General features: G+C 42.7%; 1 protein-coding gene across 2 annotated transcripts in view; it reads right to left on the reverse strand.

Annotated features, from left to right (window-relative positions):
* The window catches only part of DOCK2 (dedicator of cytokinesis 2), a 2042522-nt gene that overhangs the window by 115374 nt on the left and 1906881 nt on the right, over positions 1-20267 (reverse strand). For both annotated transcript variants that reach the window (XM_078653374.1, XM_078653373.1), the window contains one exon: positions 16793-16912. In XM_078653374.1, coding sequence (XP_078509500.1) covers positions 16793-16912 — 120 coding nt within the window. The remainder of the gene's footprint in view (positions 1-16792; positions 16913-20267) is intronic.

The following is a 20267-nucleotide window of genomic DNA, read 5'->3' on the forward strand; positions in this document are numbered from 1 at the left end:
ATGAGACGATTGCACGGTGGTGGGTCCCGCATGACGTCATATATGAGCTGGGGCACGCTGGGTGCGCAACTCCCACAAAATTAAATTATGTTCCAAAACTATATGTATGTGTCTTTAATATACATATTAGGGCAAAAGATTATCCATGATATTCATAAAAATAATATATTTGTACTTAAAATAAAATATTATTTTTAAATATATTTTCAAGAAGTCGGGTGCGTGCATTGTGAGCGCAGAGAACCAGGTCAGCAGAGCTGCTGTAGAGCCAGAGAAACCAGGTCAGCAGAGCCGCTGTAGAGCCAGAGAACCAGCTCAGCAGAGCTGCTTTAGAGCCATAGAACCAGGTCAGCAGAGCTGCTCTAGAGGCAGAGAACCAGGTCAGGAGAACTGCTTTAGAGCCAGAGAACCAGGTCAGCAGAGCTCTTTAGAGGGAGAGAACCAGGTCAGCAGGGCTGCTTTAGAGCCAGAGAACCAGGTCAGCAGAGCTGCTTTGGAGCCAGAGAACCAGGTCAGCAGAGCTGCTTTAGAGCCATAGAACCAGGTCAGTAGAGCTGCTTTAGAGCCAGAGAACCAGGTCAGCAGAGCTGCTCCAGAGGCAGAGAACCAGGTCAACAGGGCTGCTTTAGGGGGAGAGAACAAGCTCAGTAGAGCTGCTCTAGAGGCTGAGAACCAGGTCAGCAGAGCTGATGTGGAGCCAGAGAAACCAGGTCAGCAGAACTGCTTAAGAGGGAGAGAACCAGGTCAGCAGAACTGCTTTGGAGCCAGAAAACCAGGTCAGCAGAGCTGCTTTAGAGCCAGAGAACCAGGTGGGCAGAGCTGCTCTAGAGCCAGAGAAGCCAGGTCAGCAGAGCTGCTTTAGAGGGTGAGAACCAGGTCAGTAGAGCTGCTTTAGAGTGAGAGAACCAGGCCAGCAGAGCTGTTTTAGAGGTAGAGAACCAAGTCAGCAGAGCTGCTTTAAAGCCAAGGGACCAAGTCAGCAGAGCTGCTCTAGAGCCAGAGAACAAATTCAGCAGAACTGCTTTAGAGCCAGAGAACCAGGTCAGCAGAGCTGCTTTAGAGCCAGAGAACCAGGTCAGCAGAACTGTTCCAGAGACTAAGAACTAGGTCAGCAGAGCTGCTCTAGAGCCAGAGAACCAGGTCAGCAGAGCTGCTGTAGAGCCAGAGAAACCAGGTCAGCAGAGATGATTTAGAAGGAGAGAACCAGGTCAGCAGAGCTGCTTTAGAGCAAGAGAACATGGCCAGCAAAGCTGCTTTAGAGCCAGAGAACCAGGTCAACAGAGCTGCTTTAGAGCCGGAGAACCAGGTCAGCAGAGCTGCTCTAGAGCCAGAGAACCAAGTCAGCAGAGCTGCTTTAGAGCCAGAGAACCAGGTCAGTAGAGCTGCTTTAGAGCCAGAGAACCAGGTCAGCAGAGCTGCTCTAAAGCCTAAGAACCAGGCCAGCAGAGCTGCTCTAGAGCCAGAGAACCAGGTCAGCAGAGCTGCTGTAGAGCCAGAGAAACCAGGTCAGTAGAGCTGCTTTAGAGGGAGAGAACCAGGTCAGCAGAGCTGCTCTAGAGCCAGAGAGTCAGGTCAGCAGAGCTGTTCTAGAGCCATAGAACCAGGTCAGCAGAGCTGCTTTTGAGCCAGAGAACCAGGTCAACAGAGCTGCTCTAGAGCCTAAGAACCAGGTCAGCAGAGCTGCTCTAGAGCCAGAGAACCAGGTCAGCAGAGCTGCTGTAGAGCCAGAGAAACCAGGTCAGTAGAGCTTCTTTAGAGTGAGAGAACCAGGTCAGCAGAGCTGCTTTAGAGGTAGAGAACCAGGTCAGCAGAGCTGCTTTAAAGCCAAGGGACCAAGTCAGCAGAGCTGCTCTAGAGCCAGAGAACAAGTTCAGCAGAACTGCTTTAGAGCCAGAGAACCAGATCAGCAGAGCTGCTTTAGAGCCAGAGAACCAGGTCAGCAGAGCTGCTCCAGAGACTAAGAACTAGGTCAGCAAAACTGCTCTAGAGCCAGAGTACCAGGGCAGCAGAGCTGCTGTAGAGCCAGAGAAACCAGGTCAGCAGAGATGATTTAGAAGGTGAGAACCAGGTCAGCAGAGCTGCTTTAGACCCAGAGAACATGGCCTGCAAAGCTGCTTTAGAGCAAGAGAATCAGGTCAACAGAGCTGCTTTAGAGCCTGAGAACCAGGTCAGCAGAGCTGCTCTAGAGCCAGAGAACCAAGTCAGCAGAGCTGCTTTAGAGCCAGAGAACCAGGTCAGCAGAGCTGCTTTAGAGCCAGAGAACCAGGTCAGCAGAACTGTTCCAGAGACTAAGAACTAGGTCAGCAGAGCTGCTCTAGAGCCAGAGAACCAGGTCAGCAGAGCTGCTGTAGAGCCAGAGAAACCAGGTCAGCAGAGATGATTTAGAAGGAGAGAACCAGGTCAGCAGAGCTGCTTTAGAGCAAGAGAACATGGCCAGCAAAGCTGCTTTAGAGCCAGAGAACCAGGTCAACAGAGCTGCTTTAGAGCCGGAGAACCAGGTCAGCAGAGCTGCTCTAGAGCCAGAGAACCAAGTCAGCAGAGCTGCTTTAGAGCCAGAGAACCAGGTCAGTAGAGCTGCTTTAGAGCCAGAGAACCAGGTCAGCAGAGCTGCTCTAGAGCCTAAGAACCAGGCCAGCAGAGCTGCTCTAGAGCCAGAGAACCAGGTCAGCAGAGCTGCTGTAGAGCCAGAGAAACCAGGTCAGTAGAGCTGCTTTAGAGGGAGAGAACCAGGTCAGCAGAGCTGCTCTAGAGCCAGAGAGTCAGGTCAGCAGAGCTGTTCTAGAGCCATAGAACCAGGTCAGCAGAGCTGCTTTTGAGCCAGAGAACCAGGTCAACAGAGCTGCTCTAGAGCCTAAGAACCAGGTCAGCAGAGCTGCTCTAGAGCCAGAGAACCAGGTCAGCAGAGCTGCTGTAGAGCCAGAGAAACCAGGTCAGTAGAGCTTCTTTAGAGTGAGAGAACAAGGTCAGCAGAGCTGCTTTAGAGGTAGAGAACCAGGTCAGCAGAGCTGCTTTAAAGCCAAGGGACCAAGTCAGCAGAGCTGCTCTAGAGCCAGAGAACAAGTTCAGCAGAACTGCTTTAGAGCCAGAGAACCAGATCAGCAGAGCTGCTTTAGAGCCAGAGAACCAGGTCAGCTGAGCTGCTCCAGAGACTAAGAACTAGGTCAGCAAAACTGCTCTAGAGCCAGAGTACCAGGGCAGCAGAGCTGCTGTAGAGCCAGAGAAACCAGGTCAGCAGAGATGATTTAGAAGGAGAGAACCAGGTCAGCAGAGCTGCTTTAGACCCAGAGAACATGGCCTGCAAAGCTGCTTTAGAGCAAGAGAATCAGGTCAACAGAGCTGCTTTAGAGCCTGAGAACCAGGTCAGCAGAGCTGCTCTAGAGCCAGAGAACCAAGTCAGCGGAGCTGCTTTAGAGCCAGAGAACCAGGTCAGCAGAGCTGCTTTAGAGCCAGAGAACCAGGTCAGCAGAGCTGCTCTAGAGCCTAAGAACCAGGCCAGCAGAGCTGCTCTAGAACCAGAGAACCAGGTTAGCAGAGCTGCTGTAGAGCCAGAGAAACCAGGCCAGTAGAGCTGCTTTAGAGGGAGAGAACCAGGTCGGCAGAGCTGCTCTAGAGGGAGAGAACCAGGTCAGCAGAGCTGCTCTAGAGCCAGAGAACCAGGTCAGCAGAGCTGCTTTAGAGCCAGAGAACCAGGTCAGCAGAGCTGCTCTAGCTGACACTGACTGACTGACACTGACTGATTGACACTGACTGACACTGATTGACTGACACTGACACCGACTGACACTGACTGGCACTGATTGACTGACACTGACTGACTGACACTGACTGACACTGATTGACTGACACTGACTGACTGACACTGACAGACTGACACTGATTGACTGACAGGGAAGGCATGGCTTAGCAGTTCAGGCTGGACTGTTCCCATGAGGCACAGGGTCAGACTGATTTGCATCTGGCCATGTCTAAACTGGGGTGGCAGAGTGGGCTAAAGAACGGTGATGGATTAAACCCAGATCAGTTGACTGGGGGTGAGTGCTTGTATTGTCAATGCTCCGTCCATCACCACCTTTGGTTTTGCTTTGTTCGCCATAAGTTGGCAGGGTATGCTCAGGCGTGAGTCCCTTGCTCACTTTGCCACTGGATTCAAGCAAGCCGAGCTGAAGACGGCTGTAATGCCAGAAACCGGTCCTCGGAAGCTTGTTTCAGGTCCAGGGAAGGCATGGCTTGGCAGTTCGGGCTGGACTGTTCCCATGAGGCACAGGGTCAGACTGATTTGCATCTGGCCATGTCTAAACTGGGGTGGCTAAAGAACGGTGATGGATTAAACCCAGATCAGTTGACTGGGGGTGAGTGCTTGTATTGTCAACGCTCCGTCCATCACCACCTTTGGTTTTGCATTGTGCTGGATGTCTCTGTCAGCTTGGTAATTGTTCGCTTGAAGTAAGCAGCTGACTTGGGGGGTGCAGGTTGAAATTTGTAGCGCTATGCAGGGCAATAAGCAGTTCCTGTGCCCTCACTCCCAATCACACAGTCTCGGCGGTTAACAGACTCCGGGATGGCGCTTAAGGTAACGACATCTTTCTATAAGTATGGACTGCCAGTCGGCAGCAAAGCTTCTGCGTCGTCGAGGAGGGTGGCAGTTCCGGGTATAAACATATATATAAAATGCATATCTATATAAATACAAATATAAATGCATGTATACATATACATATATGCATACAAATGCATGTTATGCACATGAAAGTTTAAAAAACACTAATACAAGCAAAGCTAAAAAGCCACCTAATTACAAACAGAATTGCTTTAACTTACACGAGGGTGAAACCTATTGCATTTTCAATGCTTGCTTACTTTGGTACCATCAAGAAGGCATTCAGATGTGTCACACATTTGCCATAAATTTGGAAAGTTAGCACTCTAGTTACTCATTAGATCACTGCAGTAAAGATACTGCTCACCAGGGAAGTCAGCTGCTGGTATTGAAAGTCCATGTTTCAGTCTGCATGTCAGAATTTTTTAATGAAATAGAAGAGGATTTGAGAAGTCAAAATATGCCCTAATTTTTCTTTCTGCAGCACTAATCATAATTTCTGTGGCAAAATAAACCCCCTCATTTTGTTCCTTTGCAAATTAAATGTTTTAAGTGTTACCACTTTATTCCAATCAAGATGGCTTCAGGTGTGCCATACTTTTGTCATAAGTAAGACTGTTAGCGTTCTAGTTGTTCTTTAGAACACTCTGGGACATTCTGTCATTGGGCTATATTTGGGCTACATCTGGGTGATATTTGTGCTACATTTGGGCTCTTTTGTCTCTGGTGGCCATCTTGGGAGACGTATTTGTTATGAAGCTTCCTAATTTCCTCATTTACTACAGTCTCCTCAGTAGGAAATACTTTCAGTTTTGTACTTTGATTCCATCAAGGAGGCATTCAGATGTGTCACACATTTGCCATAAATTCAGAATGTTAGCACTCTAGTTGCTTATTAGATCACTGTAGTAAAGCTACTGCTCACCAGGGAAGTCTGCTGCTGGTATTGAAAGTGCATGTTTCAGTCTGCATGTCAGAATTTCCTAATGAAATAAATAGAAGAGGATTTGAGAAGTCATTCAAAATGTGCCCTAATTTTTCTTTCTGCAGCAGTAATCATACTTTCTATGGCAAAATGAACCCCCTCATGTTGTTCTTTTTTAAATTAAAAGTTTTAAGAGTTACCACTTTATTCCAATCAAGATGGCTTCAGGTGTGCCATACGTTTGTCATAAGTGGGACTGTCAGCGCTCTAGTTGTTCTTTAGAACACTCTGGGAAGCTGCAGTAGAACACAAAGGAATCAACTGACAGTCTCTACTCTTGTTGGATGTACATGTTTTACTGAGAATGTCAGACTTCATTCTCACATGACTGAGAAAGATAATATGAATTTACAGAAAATATGCTCCCAGTTTAGCTTATAGATCACCTTCCAAGCCTCTGTGGGAAAAGCATAAGAAAATATTTTTCTCTAAAACATGATTCATGATATACCAGCAGAAAGCTTTTCCACATGGTAAAATCACCTTAGAACACACCACAATTCCTAAAATTAGTATGGTACTATCAACAAATGATTTATAATGTAACTAAAGCCTTAAAACCTTCTATTAGCTGCATTGCTTTTTAATGAGGTGCTATCATGGATATTGGTCCCAAGATGGCTGCCAACAATTTCTGGTTTGGAGTGTTGACAGACAGTTGACAGCCAATCAGCATGCAGCTCGTGCTCGGAATGCTAGATATATATATATTTTGATTTTCTCAGGAACTATTGGAGGGATTTACACCATTTAAGCAAAAGCATGATCTGCGAATCAGACTCTACCATTTTGCCAAATTTCTTGTAACTCCGTTCAGCAGTTCGGACTGTAGCTGTGTCTAATCATCCTATGGAAAATAACATGGGGAAAACACGTTTTGGGACCCCCTTTTTTCTCAGCCCCCACTTGACAAATCCCCCCAAAACTTTCAGGGAAGGAGCGGAGCGGGCCATCTTCTTTGAGAAATTCACGAAGATTCGTCCACCGGAGCCAAAGTTATTCCAAATAGAATGTTCAATTGCTGGGACAAGGAAACTCTTGAATATCTTAAGAGAAGAATATTGGCGTTCAGCCAGAGATTCAAGAGAGCTAAATAAAATGGAGAGCTCTTCTTTCTGTATCTCTAACGGAGTAGTTTGAATGATTGTTGAACAGTCAATGATTGATGTTTAATGCAATGATAAAACAATCTACGAAATTACATTTCTTAATGTGGTTCAAGTAACCATTTAGCTGGCACAAATAGTTGTCCTGTGGCCAAAAAAGGGTTGCAATAAATGCAAAAAGGCTGGTAACTGTTCAAAAATGAGTTACAGCTTGCACAATAGTTGCCCAGGTCCACACAGTACAAGAAGAAAATTTGGTGAGAGTAATTAAGAAATGTAATACATGTTTTAAATGTTAGATCAAAAGATAAGACACTGTGAGAATCCAAAGGTGATCCTGTATGTGACATTGTTATTGGAAATGCACCTTTAGTAGTTATCGGAGAATCTGCATCTCCACAAACTATTATAAATGTATTTTTTTAAGCAGGAATGAGGCACATCAAAACCCTATTTCTGTATGACATCAGCATGTCTACTTTTTGAGGAAACAAGAACAAAACTGAAATTTTGGGATACTTTTGATAAAATAAGAAAAATAAAGACAATTGCCTTCACACCACGGGATGCATAACTGGGAAAGGATACAACATTTTAGGATGTAGAGATCATGGACAATTTGGGATAGGTTTAAGACCAAGCACAGTTTTCCTTATTTATTTAGCTGATCCTGAAAATAGATCTTTGCAGGAAATTCGTGAGTCCCTAGGAAAGGTTTTCACTGAAAAAATGAGCTTTTCCTGAGGGTACATTCACAAAATAGTTTTGAAGGAGTCAGCTGTAACCATATGTCACAAAATGTGAAATATTCCAATTAGCATCAGGGGACAATTGAAAATACATCTGCAGTTGGTTGCTGAAGGAAAAGTAACTGAGCCTGTTGATCCCTCAGTAGGGGCCTCTCCCATTGTCTTTCCAAAAAGTGGGTTGAAATCTGCCTCTGTGCTAATCTTTGGTCCCTCAGTAGGAATATAGTAAATGATTGAGATTCTTCCGATGTTTCTGCAATTAGTTAGTGCAAGGTATTTTTTTATCATTATTTTAAGACAGGGTTCTCCAAAGTCGGTCCAAAAGGGCTGGATCCATACTAGATTTGTAAGATAACTACCTTTATCTAAGTGGGGATATGTTAAAATTTGACATGGATCTGGCCCTCCAGGACCAATTTTGGAGAACCCTGGTTTAAGATGTGTGTAGCACCAAACTAAGGGGTCGATTAGGATCGCGGACGGACTTGAGTCCGTCCGCAACCCCTGAGGAGGAGGGAACGTCCGCATGGGCTGCGGCGTTCCCTCCGATCAAATTAGGATGTGACCGCCAGGGTGGCGGTCACATCCTCTATCTCTAACATTGCGGCGGGTGCAGCTTCAAGCTGCACCCGCCGCAATGTAAAAAATCCATGCACAGCATTTGCGTGCACAAAGCGGCAGGCACCGCGCGGTGCCTGCTGCATTGTGCACGCAAATGCAGGGGGGTACCATAGGTACCCCCCATGTGCACCCCCCACCCCACCTTCACCCAGGGGGCCCGCAACGGGCCCCCGAAGTGAAGGTCCGTATGCTTTTCCACGGCGGTAAAGCCGCCGCGGAAAAGCATATATTTTCAGACATCCTAATATGCCTGGCGGTGTCTGATAGACACCACCAGACATGTTAGTGCTTTTCCGCCGCGGTCGCCTTCCGACCGCGGCGGAAAAGCGGCGGACAGATTATCAGACCCACCAGCCATCCTAATTTGGCGGTGGGTCTTTGGAGTCTCCGCCGCGGTTTTTCCGCATCCTCCAGGCCGGCGGACACTTCCGCCGGCCCGGAGGATGCGGAAAAAACGCCATCCTAATCGGCCCCTATGTTTGTAGAGGAGTCTTTTTGAACCGTATTCAACACTCTGTTTGGAGATAACAAGTATTTGAAGATGATGTTCAGACTATCTTCTGCAGAATCGGTATTTAAGAAGCTAAGGGTTCAATTAATCCAAGGATTTATAGGGATACAGGGCTTTCAAGATGACATCATAATCCACACCGGACCAATTGAAGAAGATAACTGAGTTTTACATCAGGTTCCGGTCATTGTGCAATAGCATTGCCTGACCATAAAAAAATAAATACAACTTCTTTCCCCACAATACTGAATATTTATGTCACCACAAATGATTAGACCAAAGGTGGATTGGTCACAGGTAATCCACAAATATTGATGGGGTCAAATCATTGATTGGTTAAGCTATTTACCAACAACTGAAGTAGGTACTTTCTCAAAAATGTTCAGTTTGTGAGTTTCAAAAGGGGACCTTTGTGGACACTAAAAGATTTGTTTATTGAAGCACTTTGGTTGAAGCCCTATGTGGGTGTAGGCATTGTATGTGATGACTGTGGATTGGACTATGTGGGTGCTGTATTAAGCCAATTGTTTGGGAATATGTATATATAATTGCTTTGCCATTGAGATGTCTTAGAGACATGGAAATTAAATACATAGGAATAGAGAAGAAGGCACTAGTAAGTGTTTGGGGCAACAAGTACTTTAGCACCTATGGATGAGAGCACAAAGTTGTAAACAAACTTTGTGAAATGTTTAAAACAAAAATTTTGACCTGCAACATTACAGAATGTAATATTGTGTAAGTCGATATCTTACAGTTGCTATTATAGCAGGTCAATATTTTTGCATTCTATTTTTTGAAATGTAATTGTTTGGTCCAGTAAAATTAATATTTGGTCCAGTAAGTTGATATTTGAAAGCTTATATTATTGAACAACAGAGTAAATAATGTTCACTAGAAATGAATATTACTTTTTCATGAATGTATACTCATTTGTAACACGACATTTTCAGACCAACAATCATTAAAGAATTTCCATGTCACAGAACAGTATAAAATAACTATGTAGTGTGAAATATATTTGTGCACCTGTATATTTCCTTGGTGCATAATTTCTATTTGGTTCCCAAACCATGTGAAGTCCTCAATACCCTCCTCAGTGCCTTGTTTCCTCTGCATGCCCTACTTTTGCTGCATTTTAAGGGGGTGTCCGATCTTGTTAGTCCCAGTTTTAGCTGTCTGGAAGACCTCATGTCACCAGTTCTTTAAACAAGGTGCAGTAAAATTTATCTTTTTGACTTTCACGAGGGATTCTTGCTTTGCCATTGCTTGAGTTGGCGTTACATCAAGCCCATGGCATTGTGGTTTCATTAGGTTTTGGGGATGGAGCATCTGGATTCTTTTTATTGGACTACAATTGTAACATTATATCTAACTTTTAAGGAGGAATCTCTGTTTGTTCTTCAATTTAGATACTTTGATAATACCATTATATTTTAATTTATAGTTTTTTTTCTTTAGAACATTGAGTTTTTTTTGCATGCATGCCATAAATACAACAGCGCTATTCACTAATTCCCTTTTCTTGGTTATTTGTTTTACTCTTCTGTCAGAATAGTAGATTGATGGATTTATGGCTTTTATACATGGATATTAATTCACCAACATGTCTGGGGTAGGGGAAGTGGCATCATACACCTTTTGCTCTGACAGCACTTAGAGAACACAGAGCCTGTTTCATCTCTTACACCAAACTCTTTCAGTAGTATCCCAGAATGGTCATCCTTTATAGCCCTATCACTTGCTGATTGTCCGAACCTACACAAGTCCCGCAAAGATTCTTATTAAGATTATGTCTTATCCTTGTGTTTCACCAAAGATCTCTCACTACTACTCACCACTGTCAATGCTTTTACGTTAAACTTCAAAATCACATTAATGCTAACCATCTGAAGCACAACTACTAGTATGGTTTTGTATCATGCTGCCTCATGGAGACCTGCTATCTTGCACATTGCAGTCAATCCCCTCTTGACCACAGATCGAAAAACCGATCTCTGGATATTAATGGACATGTCAGTTGCCTTTGGAATAGTTGTCCATCCCACCCAGATACTCATTGTGGAGTAGTCTTGAATTGGATTCACCAAGAATGTTAACTGGGTCTCCTCCTACCTTTACAACTGGCACCCATTTGTTCACATAGGCACATCCAGACACCAACAGATCCATATAATTTATGACCTACCTCAGAGTTCATATTGTCCCCATCATCTTCAAACTCCACAATGAGCGGCTTGGTGCTCTATTCATGGATGAAAGCATCAAGATTCACTAATATACCTACAATATACAACTCTATTTGAAATTCTCCTCTGCTACTGACATGCATTCGGTCAAACTTTGCTTTCAGATCATCCAGACCTGGATGTCCAACGCCAACCTGAAGCTCAGTGCAACCAGGGCAGAATTCTTGTTATGTGCGAAGAACAATGAACAAGAAACAGTACAAACCTGAATCAATTAAATGAACCTTGACAGCTTCCAACCGCAATTATTTTTTTATTAGAAGTAGATATATTCTAATTTACAATTTAATGTATCCAATTAATACAAAATAGAAAGTCATGATTATAAATAACTAAGGCTCCCAGTTGTTTGTTGTTACTGTTTTTTACAATGTGTTTCCAGTCTGCATTAATTTTCAAAAATGAAAAAAATAAAGAAAAATTGGGCATTGTTTGAGTTACTTTCCATGCAGTCTTTCATCAATTCCAGGCCAATAGCTGAGCAGATAGACATCATGGGGAGGTAAAAAAACAGGATGAGATTTCCTTAACCACTTAACCGCGGCGCGAATTCCGCCGCAGCGGTTTAATTAGGTGGGCGGGGCAACGTCGCCCAACGGACGTGCGCAGCACTACGGAGGTAATGCTCCCGATAGCGTTGGCCAACAGAAGCAGCGAAGGGGTTACATACCAGTATATGTCAACATAAATTTGTAGGATAATGCGAATATTTACCTGTGGGTGTATAATTATTTTATTTATTATATAACTTTTTATTTGGCTGCTTAAATTGCTAAAATAGGACAGGCATCCAAGTGTGAAGGAACATCCATCAGTTATATACAATTTCACTTATTCAGAAAACACAAAATAGTTATTGATAAAGGCTAATAAGGCAAAAAAATAATTTGGATAAAAACAAACACATTTTTAAAAAATATATATCATAAAAGGAGGAGCTCTTTGGATTAACTCATTCATATTATCAAAACAGGAATAGATCAATATTAATTAGTCATTATGGCTTGTAAATAAAGTACAACATTTTAAAATTCCCTGTAATTACACCAATAGACAAAAGAGGATGTTGACAGAATAGTACCTGAATTGAAATATGCATTAGCAGCACAATGTTACTTATTAATCCATCTACTGCATCGATTTTAAAAGAGGGTCCCAAAAGAAGCCATCTCTATTTTTGGCAGTGTGCACTCTGTGTTAATAGAGAGATGTTCTCATAAAATAACTTGCTTAATAACAATACAACTATTGCAGCACTAACGATGGTTGGAGATTCAACTATGCGTCAGCAACACAAAAATGGCCATAGTACTGGCCACAGAAAACGAAGGAATGTTCTCAATATCCTCATACTGACCAAATATGATTGTGGCTGTGGCTTAAATAATATATTGGTCAATGAGCTAATAAACTCAAAAATCCATAGTCAATGGTTCTCGAGTGCCATGCAAGAAGCGAACGTTGGTGTGATATCAGCTTCAGCTTGCTTACATTGTGGGCACTTAAAATCTCTTTGGCTACCCCATCTACTTATCTGGATGGGACTTTAATAGCCGGTATAGCCTTGCCACAATGGGCTATAAGGCTATTAGACTATTCTGCCTCTAGAGGGCAGAATGTTCTAACAAATAAAACAAAGGCTTCTCAAAGCTCGAGGAGATTTAAATCCCTTCGCCCTCCGAGAGGCCTTTGTAAAACACTGGAATGTTGATCTGCGTGCCTTTACCGGCCTGTAGAAGCAGGGAGCACTCCATGGTCTTCAATGGAGCTCCCAACATTCCAATGTTCTAATAAATATTAAAGTTAGTTTTATAGTTTTGAATCTTAAAGTTTGCAGCGAGCAGTGATCAACTTACCATTCTTCAATGTCTACTTGCCCCTTTCTCAAGCGTAATCGTCATTCCCATTTCCTATTCTGGATGGCTAAGACATCCTACTCTAGACCAACAAACAACCGACAATATCTTTTAATTGTATCTCCTGCATGATAGTTAATTCAGTGAAGTATTACATTCTTTACCTTGGTCAAACACTGAGGAGGTACATTTAGTAAAAAGATCCTTAATCTGTAGATGTTTAAAAAAAGGAATACTGTGGCAAATGATATGTTTCCTTCAACTATTCAAAATAAATAAATGTCTCATTAAAGTAAAAGTTGCCTAACGTTCCTATCCCTGACGTTGACCAAATGGTGCAATAATTAACCCTAAATATCTCTGGGAATAGTTTTGAAGATAACAATGGCATATATGTATTATATTTCGTTATTTTGAACAGTCTTGAAAAGATTTGTCATATTTTGCATGCACCAGTCAAAGCCTTAAATCGAACCCTCATTTTAAAATAGCTATTTCCTAATGCTGTAACTGAAATACCACTGACCTCAATGCTCAAATATAGCTCATAGAAAGAGAGTATATTGTTCCTTAACTCTCTTTGGCTAGTATCTGTATCCTAGTGATCATTAAAACCACCATATAATAAAGGAACTTAAAGTTAGGGAACTCCATTCCCCTTTTAGGATCGGTTGTCGTAGAAATCTCAGAGACCTCCTTGACCGTTTATAACCCCAGACAAAGCTGCTGCAAACTGAATCCAATTTCTTAAACCTTTTGGGTGCTATTTAAAGAGGTGTAGTCCTAAATCTGTATACAAAAGGTGGCAAAATGATTATTTTTATAATGTTGCATCTGCCAACAATTGTTAGGAGGAGAATATCAAAACTCTACAATTTATTTTCAGCTTTTTAAAGAGAGAATTGTAATTTTCTGAGACTATTTTATCCATGCCAGTACCAATTTTACCCTCAAATATGTGACTCTACTTGTCACCAGTGGTTCGTGTACCTTACAATAGTAATTAGGTAATATTTGGCACTGAACTTCTTTGCTTCTTCTTCTTCTATCTCCCTGAATGTCACACAGGAGAATCATGAAAAATTGTCAGCATATGAAAGTAGTTTTGTCCTTTGTCCATTCACAAGGATTGGTTGTATTATGAGATTCCTTAATAAGCTCTTCAGAAATGCTTCAAATTAGATCGCAAACAGCAATGGAGAACAAGGGCAACCTTGTCTATTCACTCTGGTAATATTAATCTTCTCATACTTTCTATTCATTATTTGCAATTTAGCTTTTGGCTTTTATAGAGAGGCTGGAGACCCCTCAGGAAGGAAGCACAAACTCACTGTATCTCATAGTAGCCCTTATACTGCTTGGCACTCTATATAAAGACTATTTGCATCGAGCAGGATAATCGCCAAAGGACTTCCATTGCCATGTGTTTAATCAACCAGTGCAATAGCTCTGTTAATATGATCTGTTGTTCTTCTTACTAGCACAAAGACATGCTGCCAAGGGGACACTCACTTTGCGAGAACCCTACTTAACCACATGGTTAACATTTTTGAGTACATTTTGGTATTGTTATTTATTAAGGAAATGGGACATTATGCCGCCGAGATGGTAGATTATTTGTCTTTTATTAAGCAAATAATATTTTAGTGGTAAGTGTTCAAGAGCCTAAAAAGGGGTGGGGTCATTTCCAGCATGTGCTATCTTTAAAAAGGGTAAGAAGTGGGCTTGATAGGGTCCTGAAGTTTTGTTTACAAAACTCTAACAGGATAACATCAGGGCCAACTGGCTTGCCAGCAGAGAGTACGGAAATAGCTGCTTCTATTTCTTCAAAAGATATGGATTCATCTAGAGCCTCCCTGTATTCATCAGTGCATTCATTGGACCTTGCATGGCAGTTCGGCCTGGACTAATCCCATAGGGAGCAAGGTCAAGATGGATTAGCATTTGTCTGGGTCCAAACCAGGGTGGCGTGGTGAGCAAAAAAACAATGGACTAAACCCAGATCTGTGACTGTGGGTGAGCGTTTGATTTGTTCAGTATTCAGTCTATCATCTATGTTTTTGCTTTTGTTGCCTTAAGTGGTACGGGTATGCCTAGACGTAAGTGCCACGCTCACTGTGCCACCGGGTTCAATCTCGACTGGCTGATATGGGGTGATACCCTGAAACCGATTCAGAGTATGCTTTTTTCCGGTCCAAGCAGGACCTGGCTGGTAGTTTGGGCTGGACTGTTTACATGGGGCAGAGGGTCAAGACTGATTTGCATATGGCTGGGTCCAAACTGGGGTGGCGTGGTGAGCAAGAAAACAATGGATTAAACCAAGATCTGTGACTGGAAGGGAGTGTTTGATCTGTTCAACATTACATCCATTATCTATTCTTTTTGCCTTTGTTGCCCTCAGTGGGACAGGTATGCCCAAATGTGGATTGTGTGCTCACTGTGCCACTGGATTCAAGCTAGCCTGGCTGATGAGGGGTGATACCTCAAACCGGTCCCAGGATGCTTCTTTCCGATCCAAGCAGGACCTGGCCTGGCAGTTTGGGCTGGACTGTTCCCATATGGAGCAGGGTTAAGACTGATTTGCATATGGCTTGGTCCCAACTGGGGAGGCGTGGTGAGCAAATAAACGATGGATTAAACCCATATTTGTGACTGGGGTGAGTGTTTGATTTGTTCAGGAGTCCGTCCATCATCTTTTCTTTAAACTCTAAATCAGGCCCTCCTTTTCCAACTTCAGACAATGCGGCAGAAACGTTTGTGTATTTGAAATAGTATTGGCTTGGCATGGTTACCTAAAACCTGGTGCTGACACGAAATACTTTCATTATTATTTTCTCACCTGCAGCTTTGCCAGATTGTTAATATGCATAATTAGTGAGTTCAATTCAGCTAAAGAACATTCATATCTTACTCTTTGTTGTGTTTAGCACACTGTGATGTTACAGAACAGAGGCTGTGCTGTTACCTAGGTTCCAGCTTTTCACTCTTTCATCACGAATGTGAAGTACGGAAGTTTTTTTTACTTTACTACTGCATTGCTTCAGTAAGCGTTTGTTTCCTATTGGTAACAGCACCTCTGTTCATTTGGATGCTAATCACAGTGTCACTCGGCACAATTTGTGATCATGGAGAATTCCCTAGCAACACATTTGAAATCTTTTTTAGAAAATGTCTTCAAATCCAACAGAAATACTTTTCATATTGTAAGTAGAACATGATTTGCTATTTAAGATTCTTCCTGGACAACTCCTACCCATCATTTTACTCTTTCTGTAATAGTTTTAATACAGTTGTTCTTTAGTTCTTTTTTCGCCTATTATAGTTTTTTGCGAAAAACATTTAAAAAAAACAAATGTAGAATAGAAAATATTGAAGTACCAAATGGAGTGAACATTACTAAGATGCAACAGAAAAGAGTTAAGCATCACAGGGTCGAGTTCATTATGGGAAAGCTTTTCAAGTAGAATAATGATAGAGGAATAACCTTTATTCACATCATGTGGTGCCAGAGTATGTTATAAAGGTCAGAATCAGAAATATAATGCTCATCAAGTAAAACAAGCGACATTTCCATTTAGACAGGGTGATGACTGCAGAGTTAATTTCAGCATATAGACAGAACCGCTGCCTGAGGTTGTATACCGTCATTCTCTGGTGTGAGTTAAGGTGGCCAATACCAGCACCCTATCTGATTGAGGCAGCTATAGACTGGAAGCTCAAATGATTTACAGGAACTAGTTCTTAGATACAGCATAAGTACTGGAGTGGCGGAAATTCCTTCAATGCCACTATCAGACCAGACAGAAGTGTCCAGCAAAGTTTTAGAAACTATTATAAAAAGAACCATGTATAGAGTAACAGGATCCTTCTGCAGCATCAGACAAAAAGAAACTGAAGTCTGGAGGTGCGATGATGTCTGTATTGTCACTTATTATTGTTTTTGTTTAACATCTGTTGAAATGTCGTGTCGTTCTCTTGTGATCAAGTGTGCCATCTTGTGTTATCTTACATTATCATAAACATTCCTAAGACAAAGGCTATGCTTGACACGCAACATATGTTCTGCCATTGAAATCATACCATCTCAAGACGTGGGTGCTGCAAATGTGATACTGTACCTTTCCCTTGTCAAAATAGCCAATACTTGTTTCATATAAATTTTCTTTCAGCTGTCGATGGGTTTGTGAAGACTGGAACTCGGTCTGTATGATCTGAGGGGCGCATTGCTCATCTGACCACTGAAGAAAGAAATGTAAAACAAGGTCAGTGGTGTACATGGCTACAAAGATGAAGCGTCTAGGATTTTGCAATACTGCTTTTCCTTAGCGGTGGCACCCCACTCTTCAAACTGAGGCGTATTAATATTTTATATTGGCTTTCATCTTCTCTCATTCATATGCGTACTTCAAGAGCCCATTAATCCAACCATGACTCGCTCACTTCACAAGGAAGAAATTAAACGTGGAAAGAGGAGAGAAAGACGCACGGCGATAGAAAGAGAAGAAAATGAACGTAGGGATGGGACAGAGATGAATCAAAGCAATATTCTTAGCCATTTATTTATAGTTAATTAATATGCATTTTATTATATTGTGTGTTAAAATGGCTATTGCGTTGACATTTTAGAGCATATTTATGAGAGAATATGAAAAAGGATTGTTATTTTCGGAGCAGTCATTTTCACAGCTTTGCACATGACAATTTCAGCATACAAGAACTCCCCCACGAGAGATCTTAGATCCACCCATTTGCACTTGTTAATGAACCCCCAATTTAAAGAGGTACAGTTACCCAGCGCAAAGAGACCTTTGGGTGTATGTGCGCCCTACAAGCTGCAGCAACATAACAGAACAGCCATGTATTAAAAAGCAGACTGTTGACAGACTGTTGGAACAATAATACATAGTTGTTTTCTAGTTATTTTTATTTTTCAACAGCACAATAAACCGCAGTGAGTGTCAATGTGCAACTTGTCTGCAATGTTAAAGTGTGTTCCAATGTTTGTCAATGCTAAGTACTGGTGTTTATTTTAGAGGGCCGGGAATCATGGCACTTGAGAGTTGACTGTGACTGCCCCAGACACAGTCTTACTTACACGCACCATACCAGGCATACACAAGTCTAGTCTGAGACATGCATCATCATACGACACACACCATGATCTGACCCAGGCACTCATCACATTGGTGGAACACCCAAAGTGCAAGAGAGAAAACCTCAGCCCAGCAAATGCTTGGTCACTTTCACCTGAATCCCGCTCCTACCACTAACTGATATGAGTAGGCGCAATTCAGCTCTGGCTTGTCGGGGAAAGGAACCCTGGCCTGGCACCAGTGCAATACTACTCTGCCTGTTTGATCCAGGCACTGTGGTTACACCCTACCAGAACCTCACTAAGTCAAGCTCCTTTTGGGATCATCACAGACCATCTGATTCCAGTGTCCTGCAGCAGGGACATATGGGCCATAGCTTTACCTTTACCTTCAAAATAGCATAGTATATACAGTTAATGGACCAGTTCCACCAACTTAAATAGTGAAGCTTTTTAACAATGTTCATCTCACCGACCTCTTAACGAGTCTCTCCCTTGCACCATTCTGTGGGTCTCTTCCATACACCCATATTTAATCAATCTATCAAAGGCCTAGCAGCCTCTTTAAAGTCTTTGTCATTCCTATTAGTCTTCACTGTCTACCCCTCTAGTTTCACATTATTCAAAGCCCTGCATCTCTCTGTCAATCTTTCCAATGCACCTCTGTTAGAACGGGTGGTCTCTAATTGGCAGAGGTAGGTATCTTTGTCCAAGTAGGGACTCTTGCTTCTAGTCAGGGTGAGGGGGATAACCCTGGCTCACTTCCTTGGTAGCTTGGCACGAGCAGACAGGCTTATTCCAAAGACAATGTTTAAAGTATTTTAACTCAAAACACACAGTAATACAGTAATAACACCACAAAAGGACACTACCCCTGTTTAGAAACAAAGTATCTTTATCTAAACTCAACAAGACCAAAACGACAAAAATCCAAAATAACGTTTGTAGAAACAAATAGCTCCACCTGGGGCTATTACAACGTAGTGACAGCAATAAATACAAAGTACGGTGCCGACCGCGAGGTGTGCAGCATCGGGTGAAGAGTCACACGGATCCCCAAACAAACAGTACCTTGGAAAATGAAGTCTATGACAATGTCCCTGAGACTACAGAACAGGAGGCCAGCACACACAAGCCCTTGGAGATTCTTCTTCAAGCAGGTTTCTCAGCAAAGTTCCAGTCTTTCTCCTTTCCTTGGTAGAAGCAGCAACTGCAGGCCAACCCCACATAGCACACACCAAGGGGGCAGTACTCCTCCTCTCAGCTCTCCAGCTCTTCTCCTTGGCAAAGGTTCCTCTTGAGCCCAGAAGTGATCTAAAGTTTTGGGGTTTTCGGTCCACTACTTATACCCAATTGTGTCTGTGTTCTACTTTGTGCAAGGATCTCTGAGCCCAGTCTAAACCAGTACTGTTCTCACTGATGTAGTATGACCCCAGGGGGAGGAGATAGCATTGTGCAAGGGACACAGGCCCTATTCAGCTGCAAAGAAAACTCCTCCCACTACTCCTAATGCTGCCAAGGTTTACTCAGCTCAGCTCTGAGTCATCCAGGAAGGGCCAGGATAACTTCACCCCCCCCCCCCAGTCACTCAAAAACAGACAGTCAGCCCTCAAACAGGCAGAGGCACATAGAATGGTTAAACAAGACAATGTCTACTTTCTAAATGTGGCATTTTCAAACGCACAATTTAAAAACCATCTTTACTAAAATTTGTGTCATTAAATTCTGAGTTCAGAGAGCCTAATCTACATCTATCCATCTTGTCCCAATGGGAAGTTATAATTGTAAGATGTTACAACTTCTCTCCCATGTTATCCTATGTGGCAGATAACCTTTCAATAGTGAAAAACTAAATACACTGTATTTCACTATCACAACATGTCACACATACCAGTACATGTTATACCTTTCACATACACTTCACTCTGCCCATGGGGGTACCTTAGGCCTACCTCAGGGGTGTCCGTGTAAGAAAAGGGAAGGTTAGGGCCTGGCAAGTGGGTGCACTTATCAGGTCGACAAGGCAGCTCCAAACTGCGCTCAGACATTGCAGTGGCAGGTCTAAGTTACATTAGCAGGGCTACGTATGTGGGTGTCACAATCATTGCTGCAGGCCCACTGGTAGCATTTGATTTACAAGCCCTGGCACACTCAGTGCACTTTACTAAGGACTTACCAGTAAATCAAATATTCCAATCCCGGAGAACCAATTGTAATAAATTGCCCTTTGTCACAGACCAGCAGTGGCAAAGTGCCCAAAGCATCTTAGCCAGCAAAAACGAAATCCAGCACAGCAACAAAAATACATGCGGTAGAGACGAAAAGTCTGGGGAAACCATGTCAAAGATGCCAAGTCTAACATCCTCCTATATTTTTCCTCTTTGTCAATCCTTTTATTCTGCTTCTTTGTCTGTCTGTCCCATCTACCTCTCTGCCAGTCTGTACTCACGTCATTCCCTTGTAGTCCCTTCAACCCAAAGTTCTTTAAGTCTATGCCCTCG

This window comes from Lissotriton helveticus, chromosome 7 (genome assembly GCF_964261635.1).
Source record: "Lissotriton helveticus chromosome 7, aLisHel1.1, whole genome shotgun sequence".
Taxonomy (NCBI): domain Eukaryota; kingdom Metazoa; phylum Chordata; class Amphibia; order Caudata; family Salamandridae; genus Lissotriton; species Lissotriton helveticus.